This window comes from Frieseomelitta varia, unplaced genomic scaffold (genome assembly GCF_011392965.1).
Source record: "Frieseomelitta varia isolate USP_RPSP 00005682 unplaced genomic scaffold, Fvar_1.2 scaffold_831, whole genome shotgun sequence".
NCBI lineage: Eukaryota > Metazoa > Arthropoda > Insecta > Hymenoptera > Apidae > Frieseomelitta > Frieseomelitta varia.
The window spans coordinates 143,714-164,822 of NW_025110625.1; the positions used below are offsets into that span (position 1 = coordinate 143,714).

A 21,109-nucleotide genomic window follows, 5' to 3' on the forward strand; every position below is an offset into this window, starting at 1 on the left:
GTATTCACTAGCCTGATAACCCGATTCTTTCTCTTCTTGCTTCATGCTCAATGGCATGAGAATTCAATGCGAGAGCCTAATGAGTTCATTTTGAAAACTTGGAAAAATTCTGTTTGAACGTTCGAGTGAGTAATTCTGATTCACAGTACGAATCAATTTTTTTTATTTTTCTTTTCAGAGTCAATATCGTTCATCGAATAAAGAAAAACTACGGATTGTTTCTTTGAGTTAATTGAACGTATAAAATATATTTTGAACGCCAACGAACTTTGTTGGTTGGAATTATCTAGTTTACGAACATAGTTTGGCAACTGGTTTCCTTTGTGTATTATATTTTCGATGTAATATTTCAATCACGGTAATCCGCGACTACCTAGATTTACGAAGTGTGATCATAGAAGGATTTGGGATTAGTTATTTACAACCTGGTGCTACCTCCGCTACGTAGAAAAATACTTGTTAGATTCAAATCATAAAATCAAATACGAAAACAAATAATTATAAATAGAGAACATCACTTTCATTATCTTTATGGTATTTACTTCCATTATTATATTGGCTTTCATTCTATAATCGATTACCTGTAATAAATTTTCTCAATTGTTCAAATATTAATAAGGTTGTTTCAAGTTTCTAAATATCAAGACTCTTCTGATCTTAAAAGTAACTAAAGCAACTAAAAATAACTTTAAAGAAAACATACTTAAATAACTTCAAAGTTATTTCGTTCCTTTTTACAAAGAAACCGTCAAATGAAGAGTTGCACAGACATCTTCAATTAACTTCAATTGAATGCCAAACCTTGCACGACACGTAACTCGTATGTCAAATCTTAATAATAATATCAATTTTATAACATATATTTCGTATGTGACATTTCTAGTTTCGTTGTGTCTCAGTGTCGAACTTCTCAAAAATCAGCCAATGAAAATCATTCAATGTTATGCAATGATTGTATTATACATCAATCAGACATTTCTTCGACCCCCACAGAGAAAGATCTTTCTCTTTCAAGTCCTCGTTTCTAAATTCCAATTCCCAGCTACAACGACGATTGCCGCCTTCGACTCCAAACGATTGAGATTACGATTTCTTCTTTCCTCGCGACCGGAACCCCGCACGCCCCGAGGAAATAACTCCGGTGAACGCGCGATTACGCTCGCGTATGGCTAAAATCGTGTCCCGTCGCGGCTGCAACAGTCCCTATAAAAAGTAACAGCTACTCGAATGCCTGGCCCGCGTGTTCTCCGCTTATTACTTTCCGACCGTGGAAACGGCTGGAATCTCGACACATAAACTTGCTGGTCGCTCGCTAACGATCGCGGTTCTCGAGAACGATTTTCAGAAAGGACTGCGCGTCTCTGTTGCCGCGTGATTCTCAAGCCAAGCAGGAGGACGGAGGGGAGAGAACGGAAACGGAAGAAAGGAGAACCGGTACAGCACAACATCAGGGGGCCGCGCGATACTTTACAAATTACGAGCGTGTCGGCGAGCGATTCGCTGGATGGGAAATTCGTTCCATGCCAAGAGGATTGTTCGATGCACGTTTCGAATATCGTATATCCGCGAAATCGTTCCAGCTTTCTGATCTCGCCGATGAAAAAAAATTTCGCTTTTAACGATTCTTGCGTGACTGATTATTTTCATACGATACACGGCGTCATTTTTTAAACAGAGGTGGACAGATGCGTTATTTGGCCTTGTTGCAAGTTGCTGGTTGCCTGCAACTGAACAATTGATTTTTGATTCCGGCGATGTGACCTTTTCTTTTTTTTTTTTTTTTTTTTTTTGTTTTGCGAAAGCAACGCTATACATTTGTTGTGAATATTAAGTTTTCAATCTTTAATGCATATTATACTTATCTAGAATATATGTAGGATGGAAAAATAATTTTGCTTGTTAAGATTAGAGTTTGTTAAGGTTGTTAAAATTAAGATCGTTTGCAGTGTTTTTTTTTTTTTTTAGATAATAAAATATATTTTTATCGCTGCAGGACGAATTTAAATATTTTTTACTTTAATTGGCCATTTTCTTATAGTAAAATTTGTATCTATCTACATGAAAGATATTAAAGATATAACCTAGTTATTCTTCAGTATAAAAAAGACGCAAAAGAAATGTGTTGAGATGAAGGTTAAAAATTATTGTAATGAAAGACAATTTCTAAATTCTAAATTTTAATGTCAATTAACTCTATCATTAACCCTTATTATGTCGTTTATTCGATTCTCAATTTTGTCTTATAGATGGCACAATATTATCAATTATGCCTTTAACTTTGTTGCAGTGCTTGATGTTTGTGAATTTCTGAATTTTTATGTCTATATCTCACTCTTGTTTTAACAAAACTCTTAATACCATTGAACAATCGCTGGTGAAATATTGAAACAAAGTCGCGATTACAGAATAATGATTATTTTATACGATCGACTCAAGAAACATTGTCCTTCTTATCCTTTCATTAAGGAACTGCAAAATTTATGTTTTTTTAAAATGTCACAATGATCATTCGCGAGAGGAAACTCCCCAAACGTTGAAACAATTGATATTCCAATATTACAGGTACAGTAAATACGCCGGTAATGACAAATATAATTGCGAATTGTATATCTCTGCTGTATCAACAAATAACTTTAAACAACGAACAATTCTCCCTTATGAAACATTCATAGTTTCCCTTTCATTCCTGTCGTTGAATGAGGATTTATAAATATCTAATATTTATCTACATCATTTCTGTATTTAAGCATTAGCAGCTAATTTCCTACATTTCCCTATTACAATATACGAAATGTTGTAACGTGAAGGAATTCATTTATAAAACAGTATAAAACAACAATGAAATGAAATATCGGTAATGGTATAAAATTCACAAAGAAAACGAATAGTAGCATAAGTATGTATAAAAAGGACCGTAGCAGTAGCACAAATCACGTACGAAACGAAGTAAAGGAAAGTAATAGCAGTAGAAAAATAAATAGCGTAACATCAGTAAAATAATGATAATAACGCAAAGAGAAATAAAGGAAACGAATATCGCGAACACAGTGAAATAAATATATTACATCAAACAACTGGAATAATAACAATGTAAAAGGACTGAAAAAGGGAAAAAAAGGAGAACAGTAATACGAATCAAGCAAAAGCAAAAAAGGAGGCATCAGACAGAATCTAGAAATAAATGTAGGATGAAACTACAGAGGTACCACGCTGGTGGCAAAAAATTTCAAAGGGAAACCAAAACGATTTGTATGATATCGCGCGTCGTTCCACAGAATTCGATTACATCTCAACGGTGCTCTTTTAGATTTTCCGTTCGCCGAGTGTTCCACCACTCGGACGGATGGAACGATTCCGCTTTACAAGCTACAGTGAAAAAATAATGGCGGAAGATGTCGAAGAGATGGTAGGAGGTCTGCCAACAAAAGGGGATGATACCCGAGAGATGAAGCACGCGAAGGGTTGGCGGATGATTTAATTAGTTAATTGTGCGTCATTCATCCGTCTATTCATCCCCTTCGCCCTTCCCTCCGCGATAGCATAACGCCGACGCAGACGTTCTAAGGTTGCCATGGTAACTCCACGGACTTACATAGACCGTTCCCAACAGCTAATTTCGCCTCATCTTTGAAACAATCCAAGAACGCAAATCGGTTTTATCTCTGTCCTTGTCAAATATATTTCTGAAAAACTTTTACCGGTGATCGTGCCGCTCGTTTCTATCACAGGGGGAGAAAAAGAAGCAGAAAAATACAAGGGGGTTGTATATCTAATGATTTTTTCTTTTCTTTTTTTTTCGAAATGCGACACTTGTTCAAAAATGCACGCATAATAATTCGTTCGCAGTATATTTATGTAACTTAATCTGATATTTGGTAAAATATCAAGTATCGAGTAGAATAGAAGATGAGAGTAAAAGTTTCAATCTTCTCCAACTAAACGTCAATCGCGTCGATTATAACCACTTGCGCCGGCTGATTGCGGACCATAACGAGTGACCAAACCTTTTCCTTCCTGAGCTCGTCGGTATGATATCACTGGATAGAAATGATCGAGAAACTTATTATTTGTCTTGCCTGGGTTATATTTCAATTATACGTATTATACTTGATTCAATTATAAGTATTACACTCAAAACTGAGAAGGTATTGCAATTTTGGGATACTGCACGTCGTTTCAGCGCAAGAGGCGTGAAATGAAACACAGATCTCCCATGGTAAAGGACTAATCTGAACTGTGCCTTTGCGCAAACTATAACATCATCAATCGAGAAAACGAAGAACCAGCGATTAATTGCACACCCACCTACGCATAAAGCGAAGATGATAACGTGCATAAATGGGAGCAGGCGGAATACCCGCGCGCAAACACGAACAAACATACACACACACACACGCGCGCGCGCGTATACACGGAAATCGGAAACGCGTGTGTATGCAGAGTGTGCAGAAACGTTAGCAGATGGATATACATGGAAACACGTTGAAAACGTCTAGTGGCGTTGCAGTAGCGGTCGCGTCAGTCTACCTGTCTATAGGCATGTAGGCGGTAATGGTGTTTCTGAATTAGCTGGCAGCTAGTTTGGCCGCCCGCAAGCAAACAGATCTTGGTTACCCGATGTGTAACGTTCCACGTTCGCCCAAACCATCCTATATCTCTATGATCTGGTCTGATCGCGCCGTAGCCGCATGGACTCGTGCAAACGATGACACGAGAGCACAGCTTTGCGTGTACACGTCGTACGTGTATGTATAAATACGCTTGTAGCCGATATAGTACGAGATGCACGCGTGTCAATGTTTAATACAGATGTATTGTAGAATGTTTGTCGTTTGTTTCGTTTTTTTTTTTTCGAAGATGTTGGAGTTTCCATTAAGGGTTAAGGGATGGTCTGATACTTGCGTAGTAGAGGCTCCATTATGGGCACTCTAATGTCAGAGAGAATCTACTCTACTCTACTTTGGTCTATTTATGATAATTAGCGTTGCTCTTGGGATCAGAGATGGATATAGCAATTTGTATCGTATTAGAAAAATTTGAAATGAATTAATTTTGTATATTTTATTATTCTCTCCGAAAGATGTTGGTGGATAAAATTAAATTAAAAGCTCGAAAATCAAGTAATGTAGATAGACCTAAATTTTTCTGACTGATACCATTGTTCTAAACTTTACTAGTAACAACAAGATTTTACTAAACTATGCATAAAAAGGGGCTATGATTAATTCCGTTATCCAAATAGAATATTCAGTAATAATAGGCGTCTTTGTATTAATTTCTTTTCTATCAATTATTATAATACGTTTGTCACAATTCCGTTTGTCAAAATACAAATTCATTCGCAATTCCAGAAGAATAAGCGCGAAAAGAATACGATGTAGCGAGTACAATTTCAAAAGTTCAAAGTTTCAAAATTACAAAAGTTCGTTTCCAACTGAGTACGATATTGTGGATTACACGTAGAGAACTATCTAAATGACAATTTATTGTTATCGCAAGTCCTGGAGACTGAACGTGACAAATATAATATAAAGAAACAAAAATTACTCCGTTTCCTTATCGCGTGTATTGTACAAAAACTACCTGAATAACACCTGTGTGACAACGACGATTCATCGGTATCAGCTGCAATCGTCGTCACCGTGGCGCTACAACGCCGAGGAAAACGAATAATCACTCAACCTCCAACTAACAGCGTAACGTCGAATCCGAGCAACAGAACGAGAAAGAGTAACGAACGAAAAACAAAAATCGTCGATTACCGCGGATGATTACCGCAGACGGGTCAGAGGCTAGGAAGCCGGTCCTCACCGGCTGATAAAAGTAAATGGTAACATTCTGGATGTTTATGGCGTGATTTCGCGGTGGATTTCACGGAGCGGAGTTTGAAATTAAATCCAACGGTTTCGTGCCAGAGGAAAATAATCTCTGGCGAAAGTTGGCCAGACGTTTTTCTCCGCGCTGCTACGCGGTATTCGTCTGCCCTCTCGCCGCTCGCCGGTCTCCGCCGGATCTCCAATCGTATGGAGCGCAAGCGGAAGAGCGGGAGAGTCGATGACGTCTCGCGCGATCAAGGCTGCAGAGGGATGGTGGTGGTTGGATACCCGGCGACGTTACCCTCGCCCGTCTTCGTTCACCTCTGATACGAGGGGTTGAGAATTTGGGGGCGGGTCGTATCGAGCACTCGAGGGTTGCAGGCGGAGCTTACCGACCGCTACACGAGACAAGGAGAGGGAAGGAAGATGTGGTGCGAGAGCGCGCGCGCGCGCGCGCTCGCGCTCGCAAGCACGCGCCCGCACGCACGTACTACGCACGCACGCATGCACGCATGCCGGTTCACACCCATCAAGGGAAAACGGAGGAAGGACACCGGATGCAGGCACCGGAGGAACGAGAAAGGAGAGGGAATGGAGCCGCGAGTAAGAATACGAAACTAAACTGCGGCATGTACATGCATCGACGAGCGGATGAATCAAGAGGATCGGGAAATTGCAGCGGAATGGCTACCGGAAGGAGATTGGAGGATAGGAGGTGGTGATAAGCTTCGTTTTATAAACAGAGGAGAATAAACTACGATCCGACGAACTATGATTCGAACGAGTAAGACTGTTGAAAAATGACGTGGCCAGTCTTGAAGTAAACTGTGTAACTGGAGTAAAAATGATAGGAGGATCATTTTATAAATAGAGAAGAATAAATTATGGAAGAGTTGAGATTATGGTCGAAATTTGGCACTTTGTCGAAGCTGTGATTTTTAACGAAATGACGTAGCCAGTCTTAAATACTTGATTGTTCTCGAGCGTTTGATTTTATAAATATAGCATGGAAACGAGAAGAAGGAAGGAGTTGCGAATAAATCACGGGAATCGGACATTTGCAGTGAAATAGATGGGGAAGAAAATAATTTTAGTAATAAAGTGGAAGTAATGTAATAATATCTAATAATAAAATGACAATAATATTCAAAAGCACTGTAAAATTTGTTCAACAAACTAAAAAACGCGTGCATCCGAAATTTTCTGATGAACGAACAAATTTATATTTATCAAAATAAAATAACTAAGATAACAACTCTAATCTGTAAAAATTATTACTAAATTACAGTTAAATAAAACTTCACTAAAAATAAATCTGACGAGACTTAGCAATTTTCTTCACTTTTGAAACGGTAAATCGATGATCTTAACTAACCAGTACGCAACGTTACGCGACATCACGACAGTTAAAACACACATGCAACATTATAACAGTATTAACAAACAACATATCACTTTTGCTCGCTTGCTCTTCGAAACGAAGGAAACGTGACCAAAAGCGGTAGAGAAAAAGATATTAACAATGCCAGATGGAATCACAAAGTGAAGGAGTGTGTACTCGGTACAGTAAGAGGTTGGGCCAGTCGGGGGTGGCAAATATGAGCAATAGTGGGGTGGAATAGCGTTAAGTACAGATAATGGCTGGTGTTTACCGGTATGGTGATCAGCATGATTTAAGAGCAGCCTGGCGTGAAGCGGCTAATAGGACCCCAAATAAATTAAATTATCATGATAAAAGTGTAGCGGGGTGAGAACGACGTTAACCTTAACGGCACCCCACTGCTTCACCCTGCACAGAGGAGAACGAAAATGGTGATTGTCCACTCGATGGTGCCGCCCTTCTTGTTTACCGACATCTGTCATAACTTGCACCATTTCTCCCTGGCACCTTCGTGCTCGTGCAATTTCAGTGGCTTCCCAATACTATCGTATCGATGCTTTCGTTTTTTTTTTTCTTCTTCTTCTTTTCTTTTTTTTTTATTTTTTTATTTTTTCACTTTTTTAATCCTGCTCGATTTAGTGACAATTCGCCGAGACGAAAGAATGACAAAATTTTTACACGTTTTCTTGTATTGTATATAATTTGTACTTGTCGATATTTAATTTAATTTAGAAAACTCGAATTCAAATACTATAGGATTGTAGTTTGCTTTTTCTTTCGAATGGAAACCATAATTCCCGCGCCCACGAATTAGCTGTACATGTCTACATAATTAATAATATAATTATAAATTTAAACAATTTTGTTTTTTAATGTCTACAAAATAAATCTAAAGTTCTATAGAAAATTTAGAAATAGAGCACTATTGTTTTAATAGTTTAACCAGAAAAATAAAGTCCATCCTTTTATTACATAAATAAAAAATACAAATTTTCAATAAACTTTTATTCGTTTTACAACATCTGTCATAAGCTCTATTTCCCAAAAAGCTTCATAATTACGTATCAATGAACTAGAAAGAATCATAAAAAGAAAGGAAACCCAGAAATTGTTTCAAACAACTAAAACAGAATGTGATTATTGAAAAATTATCTGAACAGAAGAGAATAAAATTCCTATTGTCATTTATAGGAAGAAGATGAACAGATTTATCAGATAATAAGAAATTTAATATATTCTTCTCAATGTTCATTAATAAAAACATTTCTATAAACTTTGCGCAGCGCTATAAATGTATAATTGGACGATTATTTATTTCGGAGTACGTAACGACACAAATCACAGGAGATTAATAGAGGAGACGATAATCGTCGTGATAGTAATTGCGACGATAAAGAAGAAAAAGGAGAAAAATCAACCATATGTGCTCAGCGGGTGGCAAACCATCTCCTCGAGGGACGATTAATGTATCTACGAACGACATAAATAACGAAAGCCAAACGATCAACGGTTTGCATTTGGAACTAATATGAGTTGCAATATGGTATAACGTATTGTATAATATTGTAACGTTCGAGCGCGTTTCTCTAGATAGGGTTATTTGAGTTAGTAGGACAAATTTCAGTCGAATTTTGCTTGTAATTTGTATTTTTGAATCTGATCTATAACGAGTCATGAAAGTGAATGGAATATTTATTGAAGAAAATGTTTATGGATCTATTACGTACACTCGTGTTTAGGGATATTTATATTTTTATTACTATTTTATCGATTGAATGAATTTTGAATAGATTTTTTGATAAAATTATTGGTATATAATTTGCCACGTTAATGGCAATTATTCCTCATTATTATTATTGCTCAATTTTGGAGGAAATATGATAATTATCTTCTTCAATTTTTGGAGCAAATAAATTTCGATATCATAGCAAACATAATGACTATTCTAAGACCTTTAATTAGGAGTATATGTTACTTTTTGAAATTTTAATGACTCTATAATGAGTAGATTGCAGATTTTTATGCAAACTAACTTAATTAAAAGATTCATTTTTCTAATTAACGATAACAACCATAACTTTGGACATTTTACATAATTTTACATAGTGATCGGATTCTCGTACCTTTAAATTTCACACGAATGACTGAAAATTCACAACCTACTGCGATTTATATTAATATCTAGAACTACATTTTTAGATTCGTTCGAACGTTTTACACTGCGCTGCATTTGTGTAAAAAAATTTCAACAAAATTCTACATAACATATCTGCAAAACTTTCTACCTTCGCGAGTCACTGCAGCAATGCGACGAGCATTACGAGATAGGACCATCGTTAGATCTCGATGTGGTTCACCATACGTGTTCCTCCAAATGCTTTCAGCTTAGGACGTGACCCAACAATTCACCTATATAGCAAGTGTGTGACCGGCTGTCAATGTTTGTACACATGGCGATGTTTAGTCGCGCGTACAGCCAGATTAATCTGGAACGTGCGATACCCTTATGTCACTCTTAATCAGCCGCTTAGCCAAACATTCAACGCCATGGGCCTGTTTCATTTTTCCGCCTTAGGACAAGTTGTGTTGACAGATCTCGCCTGCGACGATGCACTCGAATTGCAACGAAATGCAACAAACATATTTTTCGCAAACAAACGAGAAGATCCCCCGACAAGGAGAATATTATTGTTCGTGTGGATTCATATTTCCACGAGTATAATTTGGAAAAAAAAATGGACATAACGAATATCATATCTATGTATATTCCATTTTTATTATTTTTGAATATAATATAATATTTAATATTATAATATACTATAATAATATTTAATAAACATGATATAATATTTTATTTATGTTTTAACTTCTAATTACTAGAACTATCATTGTATACAATGTAAATTTAAGTTTGAATTTTTAATTTCAGTCTAAAATATTATTTATCAAAATTCTGAAAGACGAACAAACATAGAAAATGAAAGGAACACTCTACATTTACATAAACAAACTGTAATTCTCGAAAAAATTGATGACGTGTAATCAGATTTTCAACGAAACTAATGAATCATATTTTATGCAAATTATTTTTACAGAGAGATGAACAATGTGCTGCAAAACTAAATTCCAAGAATTCTAAAACTGCCTTTATCAAATTAAGAAGACGATAAGTTGAATTAATTTTTCAAATCCTATAATTAGAGTATACAATTTTAATAGTCACGTTCACCTCCCGTATAAATGTACTGTGATTAAAATTGTACAATTTTGACGGTGACAATCATTGGTCTATCGTTGCTGTTCCCTTTATACGAAGACAGTCGAATTTCGTTTTGATTTATTGCGCGTATAAAGTCATAAAGGAGAGAAAATCGGGTCTGGCCAAGACCCGTTCATAGGGCTAATCGTTAGGGCGGTCACCCTCGGTCCTCTGTCCTTCCCTTTCTACCATTCCCCCTTCCTATTTTCAACCCCAAATCATAGTATTGCAACCCAAGGGGGATTTACACTGGCGGTAATTGCATTAGCATTCGATGATTTTTATTGGTCTCTCCTTGCGATTAGTATTAATTCGAGGCAACGTATTATCAATAACACGCATTACTGATTTCCTTCTGTCTACTCCAATCGCGCGTTTCACATTAGGGAACGTAGACTAAATAAATATTTGCGGATGTGTACGTATGAAAATTCATATTTTTTTTATAATAAAAATAGAACCTCTTGCTCTCGAAGATAATTAAAATCATTTCCACACGTTTCTAACAGTTACGAATGGTAATAATTTTAATAATGACAAATTCTGAAATATGGAATACATATTAATCCCTAGATTTAGACGAAAAAGTAAAATCTAGGTAGAAATTTATTTTACCTATTACTATGATTGAATATTGAACTCTGAATGATATTTTTGCATAAGATGCTTTTAAATTTCCCATAAATGCAAAGAAACTCAGCATCATTAACTGTGGATAAGTAAATAAACTGTGGACTATAAGGAATGGAATGATATTTTGAATCTTTTGATAAATACACCTTAGATACAGTTACAATCTATTGCACATTGCAAAATTTCATTCTGTATGAATTGGAAATGCAATGGAAATCTTTCGTCATTACTCCTTTTAGCCAGTGTCTACGATTAGGCATATCGTAATTAAATTATAAAACAAATTTAAACAGATAAATTTAGATTTTCAAAATCGTGATTCGCACACCACTGCATGCAGATCAATACTTCGTATACAAAAATATATTTTCGAAAAGGAGGAGTACTTTTCTAAAGGAGCGCTAAATACACAAAGATATGAAATAATTCATGTTATATATGTTATGTGTAATAATCGACAGGTTGCGCGGCCCAGCACGCCCTCCTTGGGAAAACCAGAAGGCCGAGAACCGCTTTCACGTCGCAACAGCTACTCGAATTGGAAAAACAATTTCGACAGAACAAGTACCTTAGCAGACCGAAGAGATTCGAAGTGGCCACTTCGTTAATGCTCACGGAAACACAGGTAAACGATGCTTCATCTGTACATTGTGAATCACTAAACCGAATTAAACTGAATACATAAAAGATTAATCCTCGTCCAACGGAAGCTGGATCGATTGTTGTTACGATCATCGAACATTCCATTTGATAGCCATAAAGCGAGACAGAGATAAGACTTTTATGCAAATTTATATTTTTTGAGAAGGCAGAAGCTTGACGAAGAATTGTTTCGGGTACCGGGCATTATAGAAATTAATAGGAATGACAATATCATAGATGAAAATATTAAAGAAAATTCTATTCTGCGTAGATATTCGTATTTGGAGTAATTTTGATTAGAAGATTTTATAATTTATAGAAAACTATATATAGCTAGTATATATAACTACATACTCATATTTTTAAGATAACTACATACTCATATTTTTAATTAAAAAATTAGAATATTATGAATGTTTCGTTCATAGTAAGAAGTCGTTAAAATATTACTGAGTATTTCATTCGTAGCAAGAATTCATTGGAATATTTCAAAATTTCCTGTAAATACATAAAAATCCGCCGTCTAGCGACAAAAAAATGACATAAATCACTTAAACAATAATTTGACAAGATAATAACACGCAGGTGTAACCTTCGAAGGTAAAGTAACTGCACGAGTCAGAAAATTGACGCAGCTTTCGTTATTCGAGGGTCAATAGCTCTCCCAATCACTACAAATTCATTCTCTCTTTTCTTTTGTCATTTTTTCTTTTTTCCTTGTTCTTTATTTTTTTTTAGCGACAAAAAAGTGACATAAATCACTTAAACAATAATTTGACAAGATAATAACACGCAGGTGTAACCTTCGAAGGTAAAGTAACTGTACGAGTCAGAAAATTGACGCAGCTTTCGTCATTCGAGGGTCAATAGCTCTCCCAATCACTACAAATTCATTCTCTCTTTTCTTTTGTCATTTTTTCTTTTTTCCTTGTTCTTTATTTTTTTTTAGCGACAAAAAAGTGACATAAATCACTTAAACAATAATTTGACAAGATAATAACACGCAGGTGTAACCTTCGAAGGTAAAGTAACTGTACGAGTCAGAAAATTGACGCAGCTTTCGTCATTCGAGGGTCAATAGCTCTCCCAATCACTACAAATTCATTCTCTCTTTTCTTTTGTCATTTTTTCTTTTTTCCTTGTTCTTTATTTTTTTTTTAGCGACAAAAAAGTGACATAAAACACTTAAACAATAATTTGACAAGATAATAACACGCAGGTGTAACCTTCGAAGGTAAAGTAACTGCACGAGTCAGAAAATTGACGCAGCTTTCGTCATTCGAGGGTCAATAGCTCTCCTAATCACTACAAATTCATTCTCCTTTTCTTTTGTCATTTTTTCTTTTTTCCTTGTTCTTTATTTTTTTTTTAGCGACAAAAAAGTGACATAAAACACTTAAACAATAATTTGACAAGATAATAACACGCAGGTGTAACCTTCGAAGGTAAAGTAACTGCACGAGTCAGAAAATTGACGCAGCTTTCGTCATTCGAGGGTCAATAGCTCTCCTAATCACTACAAATTCATTCTCCTTTTCTTTTGTCATTTTTTCTTTCTTCCTTGTTCTTTATTTTTTTTTCTTTTTTTTTTTTCAAGAAGAAATGTAACGTTTTGAGAGAGAAGGAAAAAAAGAAGACAAGCGAACGAGAGAAAGAGAGAGAGAGAGAGAGAGAGAACGAAAGAGAGCGCAAAGAAAGGGAAAAAGCCTCCAGAGAAATCGGTGAAATAATCCAGGACCCTTCTCCTTCACCGGCAGAGCGAACGAGCGAATCTCTCTTGCATAGTTCAACAACTTAAACATAACTTTGAAGCTTACGGTGTTCTGACGGATCGCTCAGCAAATAGCAACGAAAGTCTGAATTATGGCAGACTGAGTCCCTGATTTGTTTCGATATTCAACTGATTCAACTTTAGCGCATTTAAGCTTTCGAATTGCCCGGACATTGCGTTTCTCATCACATCCCTCACGTTCCTTCACATTTCCTTTTACATGGGTATACAGTATCGACAAAAGGGGATTCAAGTATCAAGTAAATGCTAAATCGATGTTAATCTTGATACATTCGATGATACACCGCCGATCATAAATATCAGGGCAATTGCGATAAGCAAGATATAAAGGTCTTGAAGAATTCATTAGAACGTTAATTAAAACGTTTGGAATTGTTGCTTTGTACGAGATCTTGTAACGTTAATTAAATTTAATCACAAATCATAGAATTCTCTCTCTCTCTCTCTCTCTATTTTATTTATGCATCTACATCTTCCTCAACGTTGAATCTTGTTTATGATTATTAAGTCAGTGCATATGAAACGTCGTTACAAATCCCAAAAATCTCATGGAACATCGAATCATTCGCGGAATTATCATTTTGTTTGGAACCTTGCGAAGTTTTAAATAAATAATCGAACATTCAATATTTTTCTGATTTGTGCGTCTCTCTGCTTTTGCTACTTGCAAAAGTCACATTCACACTGCGAAATTATCAACTTAACGTCATATGAAACTAGAAGAAAGAGTTTCACGGACTTTTGCGCGCTTTTAAATTATTTAATCTACTAAATACTTGTGATGTTGACCAATATTTTCAGAATACGAATTAACCAAAACCTTAAAAACCATAAAACCTTAAAATCTTGAAATCTTTTTCCATTTAAAATATTTAAAAGATATGTATTATGTTCAAAAAATTATATCCAAGCCTTTCTTTTTCTATTCAAAATATTTAAAATTCGACATACGCAAACTTTCCTAATCCAAGTAGAAATTTGTTTCATCAGCTAAATATTATAACAAGTATTTTGAATTATTTCGTATATTTCTTCGCTTTAAACTTGTATTGTATTATCTTACAAATTTCCTATAAATGCATCAAAATCCACAATCCGGTCATATGGTATTACGGTGCTGATAAAAGTTTCAATAAAGTTTCGCACAACACGCGTAACATCTATATTCATGCAAGTTTCCTATGGTAAACGTTCGAATGCTTTTATCGTCGGTGGCAGTATCTATTATAGCGAGAAAAAAAAGCACGTTCCTTTCCTCGAAGGGTGAAGATGTAGTAGGGCTGGGAATGAGACGTTGGGGAGGTTCAAGCACGTGATATGTTGTCTAAAGGATTTACACATCGTTCTCTTGTGGGATTGAGAAAGGAAATATCCAGTCCATGTAGGTATATTTGCACCGATTCGAGGGGTCCAATTGTATCTTGTGTGCGATTACAATTTCTTGCCACTGGAAAGTAATTCGACGCTACGTCTTTGGCTTCCACTTTCCTTCAATCCGTCACTTATTTATTTCACGCGAAAAATACTCGTGGGAAATATGATAAATCGACTTTTATTGGTCTTTATACTTTAACGTCACTTTGGACCATTTTCAATCGTATTTTTCCTCCTTTTCTTTCCTTTCAATCGTTCTAGTTTGATGATCTTTTCGTCTCAACATTTGAAGCATAAAGATCACGCTTACTATTTTGTTTTTCCATCTTAATTTCCTTAATGTTATTTTAATGTTCTTATATTTTCGATATTCGTTTGAGTGAAACGTTATTACATTGATCACATTGATAACTGACAGACCACGGATTTTTATGGAAATTCACATTTTTGAAAAAGAGTTACAACGTTCTGTGGGCAAGCATGTTACTCACCTCTAATTATCTATTATTCCAGGCTTTACAAAAAAAATCATACAAAAAGATATTATATTACTTAACGAAGTCTTACATCGCACCATACGATCAAGTCCTTAAAAGATTTTTTTCGAAAGAACAAAAATTCGCTTCAAGGAATTGAACGAGTGAAATTTCGTTCAAAAGTTCGATCTAGGAAGAATTGAGAAAATGAAAGCTAGATAGAAGATTACGTTGCAAAGGACGCTGAACTTTGAAAACTATAATTTTTTTCGTACTATCCTCCCTTTCAAAGTATCAAAATACGCAAAAGTCCGCGGTCTGACGGTCAATGTTGCCTTTGAATCTTCTACATCCCTCATTGCATTGTCACGCACGTGTGATTATAAAATTTAGGTGAAAATCTGGTTTCAAAATCGGCGAATGAAGTGGAAAAGGAGTAAAAAGGCGCAACAAGAGGCGCGGGCGAGTAACAAGGTGGAGGACGGTGGAGGGAACGTGAGGAACAGCGAGAGAGAGACCGGCGGCGATCCGAATCCGAATTCGCCGAGTCCACAGGAGGATGCCAAGGGGACGACTCTGCAGGAGGCGCAGAGGAGCACGACCGAGCTTCAGGAGCCGCTCTATCGACCTTACGTGGTATAAAACACTGACCAAAACGATCGACCCACGCGGTGTGCCAAATAAGAACCAACCGACGACGTCGAGTTGCCACTTGGCGTCATTTTTGTCGATTCAATCCGTCGTTGATACCTTTGATACTTTGGTGTGATACGTTCGATCGTTTGTCGAGTAAAAATTTTTTTCATACTACACACGACGACAACAACAACAACAGCAACAACAAGGTTAGTCTCGTTTGGAAAAACATATTTGGAGAGATGTAACGTGCAAAATGGATTGAATAGCGAAGCGATCGATCGGATTTTAAAAGACAAATCGCGGATAGTGTGCATGTATAATATAAGTATTGCACTGTTGTTACACGTGGCAGAACTTGTATGTAAATATAGGGAACAATACGACGAATAATATATGCATATACGCACACACGCACACGCGCGTTGCGTCTCGTAACTACAGGTACTGTAGAGAGAAAAGAATTTCGATTTTTATATGACGGGGTTCGAGTTAGGGTCGTTTTCAGTCAAATTTTACTTTTGAGTCAAAGTTTATTTGAAAACTCAAAGATTGTGACTTTTTAGGAGAAAATGTAACGGCTAACTCGTTAAAAATTGGCTTGATCAATTATGATGATTCAGTAACGTGTGTTATATTACTTCAAAAGTATCGACACGCTTGCAGTTCCAGTGCATTAATGGTGGAGTGTTTATTAGAAAAATTACGAAATATCCTTTTAATGAATGATACTGCGTCAGTATTAGGAAAGGAAAATTAAAAGTATTTTATATTCTGTTCAAACACGTGCCAGAACTGCACAAAGAAAAATCCCACGTGCGTCAGTACTTGATTCCTTTTGATCCTCGAATTATTATGCTACTTGTACTATCATTGCACAACTTGTTATTTACACGTTACTTTTGTACGTAGTAAACTGTTGTTTTGTGGAAACAGCTTTTGTTAATGTATTTGTTTTCACAAATAGATGTTGCAAGAGAACTAGGAGTGTACCAATACTTTTTTAATCCCCACTGTAGTTATGAGACGCAATGTGGGTCTACACACGCGACGCGAGATCATGTCAGACCGGTGGATCGGCGCGTCGATCGTGGTTATCGACAGCCTAGAAAAATTCATCGAACCCTCCTTTATGGCGTTCCTCCTGAATCGTTTTGAAATGTTTACATACCGAAGGCTCGTACAAGCGCGTGTTTTTATTCCGTATCGACGAAAGAAAGAGAAAAGGAGAACATGGCTTATATTAATATAAGTATAAAAGTGGGAAGAATTATATATATACGCGACGATTCGCAGCAATAGTTGTATAAAAATCATCGATTAGCACGCAACGGCCACGCGCGCCTTGTGAAAAGATTGAACCTTCTTGACTGTAACTCTTCTCCAACGTTGCTCTAGATCCACATGAATTGAAAACACGTATCTATTTATGATAAATTACATAATTGTAAATAATATTCGTATACGTCTAGGGTAGAAAGTGCGATGCGAAGGAAAACAAGTCATATTATGTCGCAACAAGTTCCTAAAATAAATCACAAATATCGATGACAAACGTACGACTTTCTATTTACACCTCAACTCGTTTCTGTAATATGAATTTTATTCGATGCAGGTTGAATTACGAAATTAATCTTTAACCTCTTGTCTAGTAGTACATATACTGATTGTGAGTTACAACTCATGGTATGGATCGTGGATCAAGTACAAACGAAGGCAAACCGTACTTGGTTGTCGGAGTTCAATTTTTCCTTCCGTTTTGTCTCAAGATTGCAAAATTATTGAAAATAAATTATGAAGGTATATATTTTGCTCTAAACTGCATGTAAACTTTTTTATTATACGTAGATCATTGAAAACAAATCGTGTAGGTACATACAGGAAATAATATATACATGTAAGTATCTAAATAGATATCCGCGAAAAAAAAGGTCATAAATCAAAACTCTAATACACGTAGATCATTTAAAGATTAGTTCAAAAAATTTGTAATAAAAACATGAAATGCAAAGAGAATTTCAGTTTCCAATGTGGCCACGAATTTCATGCTTCTATCAAACAGGAATATTAAAAATGAGTATTAAGGTAGCATCGAAGTGAAAAAAAAAGATAAAGTGACCTTCTTAAGAAATTGAATTTCTGGTTAACAAAAAACTAATTAATTAATTCGTTTTTAATTAGTGAGAAAAATTCACGATACAGCGACTCCATAATTTTGCGTTCCAATATCTTTGGATCCAACGAAAATAATGTTGTTGTGTGTCCTATTCTTTCAAAAAGACAATAGAAAACTACCAGTATAAATAGGCATACGTAAGTTTACATTATTTTTAAACTACGAGTGGTTGTTCTTGTAAAAGATTTGACGATATTCAAAGGAGAGACACGATCATATGTTTCCCACCACGCAGTATCCCAGCGAAGAATCATCAGTATTTATGATATGCTAATTTCCCGTTACAAATTCCGCGATGTTTCGCGGACGACTGCTCTTACCGGCTACAGCCAGTGAAAACCACCCGTTTGGAAAACCAGTCGTCAACGAAGGAATGGAAAGGAGTGGCAGAAGAAAAACTATATATCTACCAGATATCATCGTATCTCGTTCTCCTAAAATGAGAATCGGTTCACGACACTTTTGAAAACATTCAATAATTCCATACTTAATATCGTCAATTGTTATTCCTGACGAAGTTCGACAATATTTAATAAATTCATAGCGTTTCCACTACGAACGAATTATGAAAACCTATTACGGAAAATGAAGAAGAAATATTCAACATTTAGGTATTGATCTAGATAGATCTTTCGAATTTTTCGTATCCGAGAAACCGTACAAAGAGTATTCTTTTTTATTTTCAAGATTGATTTCTTTACAATATAATAAGAAGCAACAATAAAAATGCACGAAGAAGAAAAGTCCAAACGGACTGAATTCTGATCAGTGAAATCAAACAGAGTTTCACAGAATTATGCCGCCGGCTGTGTCACATCTTTGTCTACGTAGTAAATCAAATGAGAGTGTGCAATCATCCGAAACTGAATGCAGACATGCAGACGTCAAGAACGTTACTCCGATCGTCTTCACCGTGATGTTCAAATAACGATTTTTCACGGATGTAACAATTAAACGGCGGTACACCGCTTTTGTCATCATCAGAGCCGATCGACTCAACGTTAGAACGTAGACGATGAAAATCTTGCCCGGGCAAAGTTAAGGATTACGACGGTCGCGGGGTGTTTCGCGGGACTAACTAGAGGGTGGCGCAAGAGTGGAGCGTGCAGACGAGAGCAGAGGCGGGGCACTCATGTTTATATGCATTGTATTGCTAAAACCCTTTTAACCGAATTACATTTAGCGATTCTAGTGCCGCTTTCCCAGCTCACTCTCTCTCTCTCTCTCTCTCTCTCTCTCTCTCTCTCTCTTCTCCCTTCTCCAAGTCTGCCAGTAGCCGTCGTCACCCCTCATGCGCTTTTCACTCTCAACTCCCAACCTTCGATTCTCTCTCTCTCTCTCTCTCTCTGTTCTTTTCCTTCATCTCGTCGCGTACTCGTTCATACGACGAAGACGACGAAGACGACGACGACGACGACGACGACGACGACGTCGACATTGCGCTAGCTCCGGTGTAGTGGGTAGCAATGGTGGGGTTGGAAAACCAATGGGGCAGGATTCCGAGACTTGGAACGGCATCCCTGAATTCTTGATTCTCTTGGTAAACAAGTGCTTAGGTGATTGACTGCTTGTTCGCTCCTATCGGCCGTCGTTTGTTTCTAGACGCCATTGCGTTTTGCGATTCTACCTCGTTTTCCGGTCTAATGGCTTTCCGTGACTAACGGTGGATAAGGTTGCTCGGAAACTCTCACTCCTATTTCTATTTATCTTTTATTTCCTCTTCTTTCTTACTTTCACCCAACCCCCTCCCCCCACTTCCTCCCCCGCATTTCCTCTTCCTCTTGATATTTCCTTGAGCGTACACGTAGGTACACATACGTGTATGTGTATTTGTTATCACGCGAGAGTGATTTCATTTGTATTAAACGCACTTCTCGGTTTTAATTGTCGCTGATGCTCGTATTTATAAATAACATGGGAGAGAGTAGTCTGGAGTAGTCTATATTCAAAGACGTAAATCTTCTGCAAAAGGCCTGCGTTTATGCAAATTCATATTCATATTCATTTTTTATCAATTTCATATTTTTATATGGTTTACAAAAATGGAATCGAGAATTGCATTATCTGTTAAATATTACAATAGATATCATATTCTGTATATTTTATACAATTTTGCATGTTATGCAAGATGCACACAATGCTTATAATACGCAAAAGTACATAAAATATCCAAAGTAGAGTATTTATTGTTAATGTTTAGTAAATGAAACAATTTTAGTTATCTTCATAAAAATATTAACTGATTATTTTGTACTTAGATAGTGTCCACTCCAAAATTTTATCAATATATCTTCTCGATTGTATTTTTGCAATTGTTTGATTATTGCAAGCTCTATCTCCCTAACTGTAGTTTTTAGTTTAGTTATATTCAACTGCTTCGTTCTACATGAGACGACAAATTCGTGGAATATTAATTCTTACCTGGTATAATTGGACCATTGCACCATAATCATTTGGAGTTAAATTACTTAGTTTCAGAATATATAATTTAATCGAATTCTCTCGCGTAGAATGCGTAAAACACAAAATTCAACGTACTCTTTCAGTTTTCAATTTTCAGTCAACTAACTCAAAATAGTTCATCGTAGTCTTGTCGATGAACAAAGGATTGGATTGTCAAGTAATTAATAACGCTAGCAAATGAATAATCGCGCGATGTCGGAAAATCGAAGATCCGACTTGTCTCGTTCGCGGATCCCGCGACGGATTCCATCATTAGCGCTAACAAGGTTGGCCCAAGGCTACAAAGGGGACTTTACCCTTCGTCGGACTAACCTCTAGGTACACATACACACGCGTGCAAACACGTGCAGAAATGAACACGAATAGAGAGTATATGAGGGTATACACACCCCCGAGTTGTAGCTTGGTCCCTCTTTGAAACAAGAGGGGATAATAAGATCTACGACAATCAACTCAAGAAC

The 21,109-nt window shown here is 36.4% G+C and overlaps 1 protein-coding gene across 1 annotated transcript; it reads left to right on the top strand.

The window, feature by feature from the left end:
- The first annotated feature begins 3,382 nt into the window (after positions 1–3,382).
- On the top strand, positions 3,383–16,427 carry LOC122536396 (motor neuron and pancreas homeobox protein 1-like). Its single transcript, XM_043668748.1, has 3 exons — positions 3,383–3,461; positions 11,551–11,714; positions 15,767–16,427. The coding sequence occupies exons 1-3, from the start codon at positions 3,383–3,385 to the stop codon at positions 16,013–16,015; spliced, it is 492 nt and encodes a 163-aa protein (XP_043524683.1). The 3' UTR covers positions 16,016–16,427.
- Positions 16,428–21,109: the final 4,682 nt, after the last annotated feature.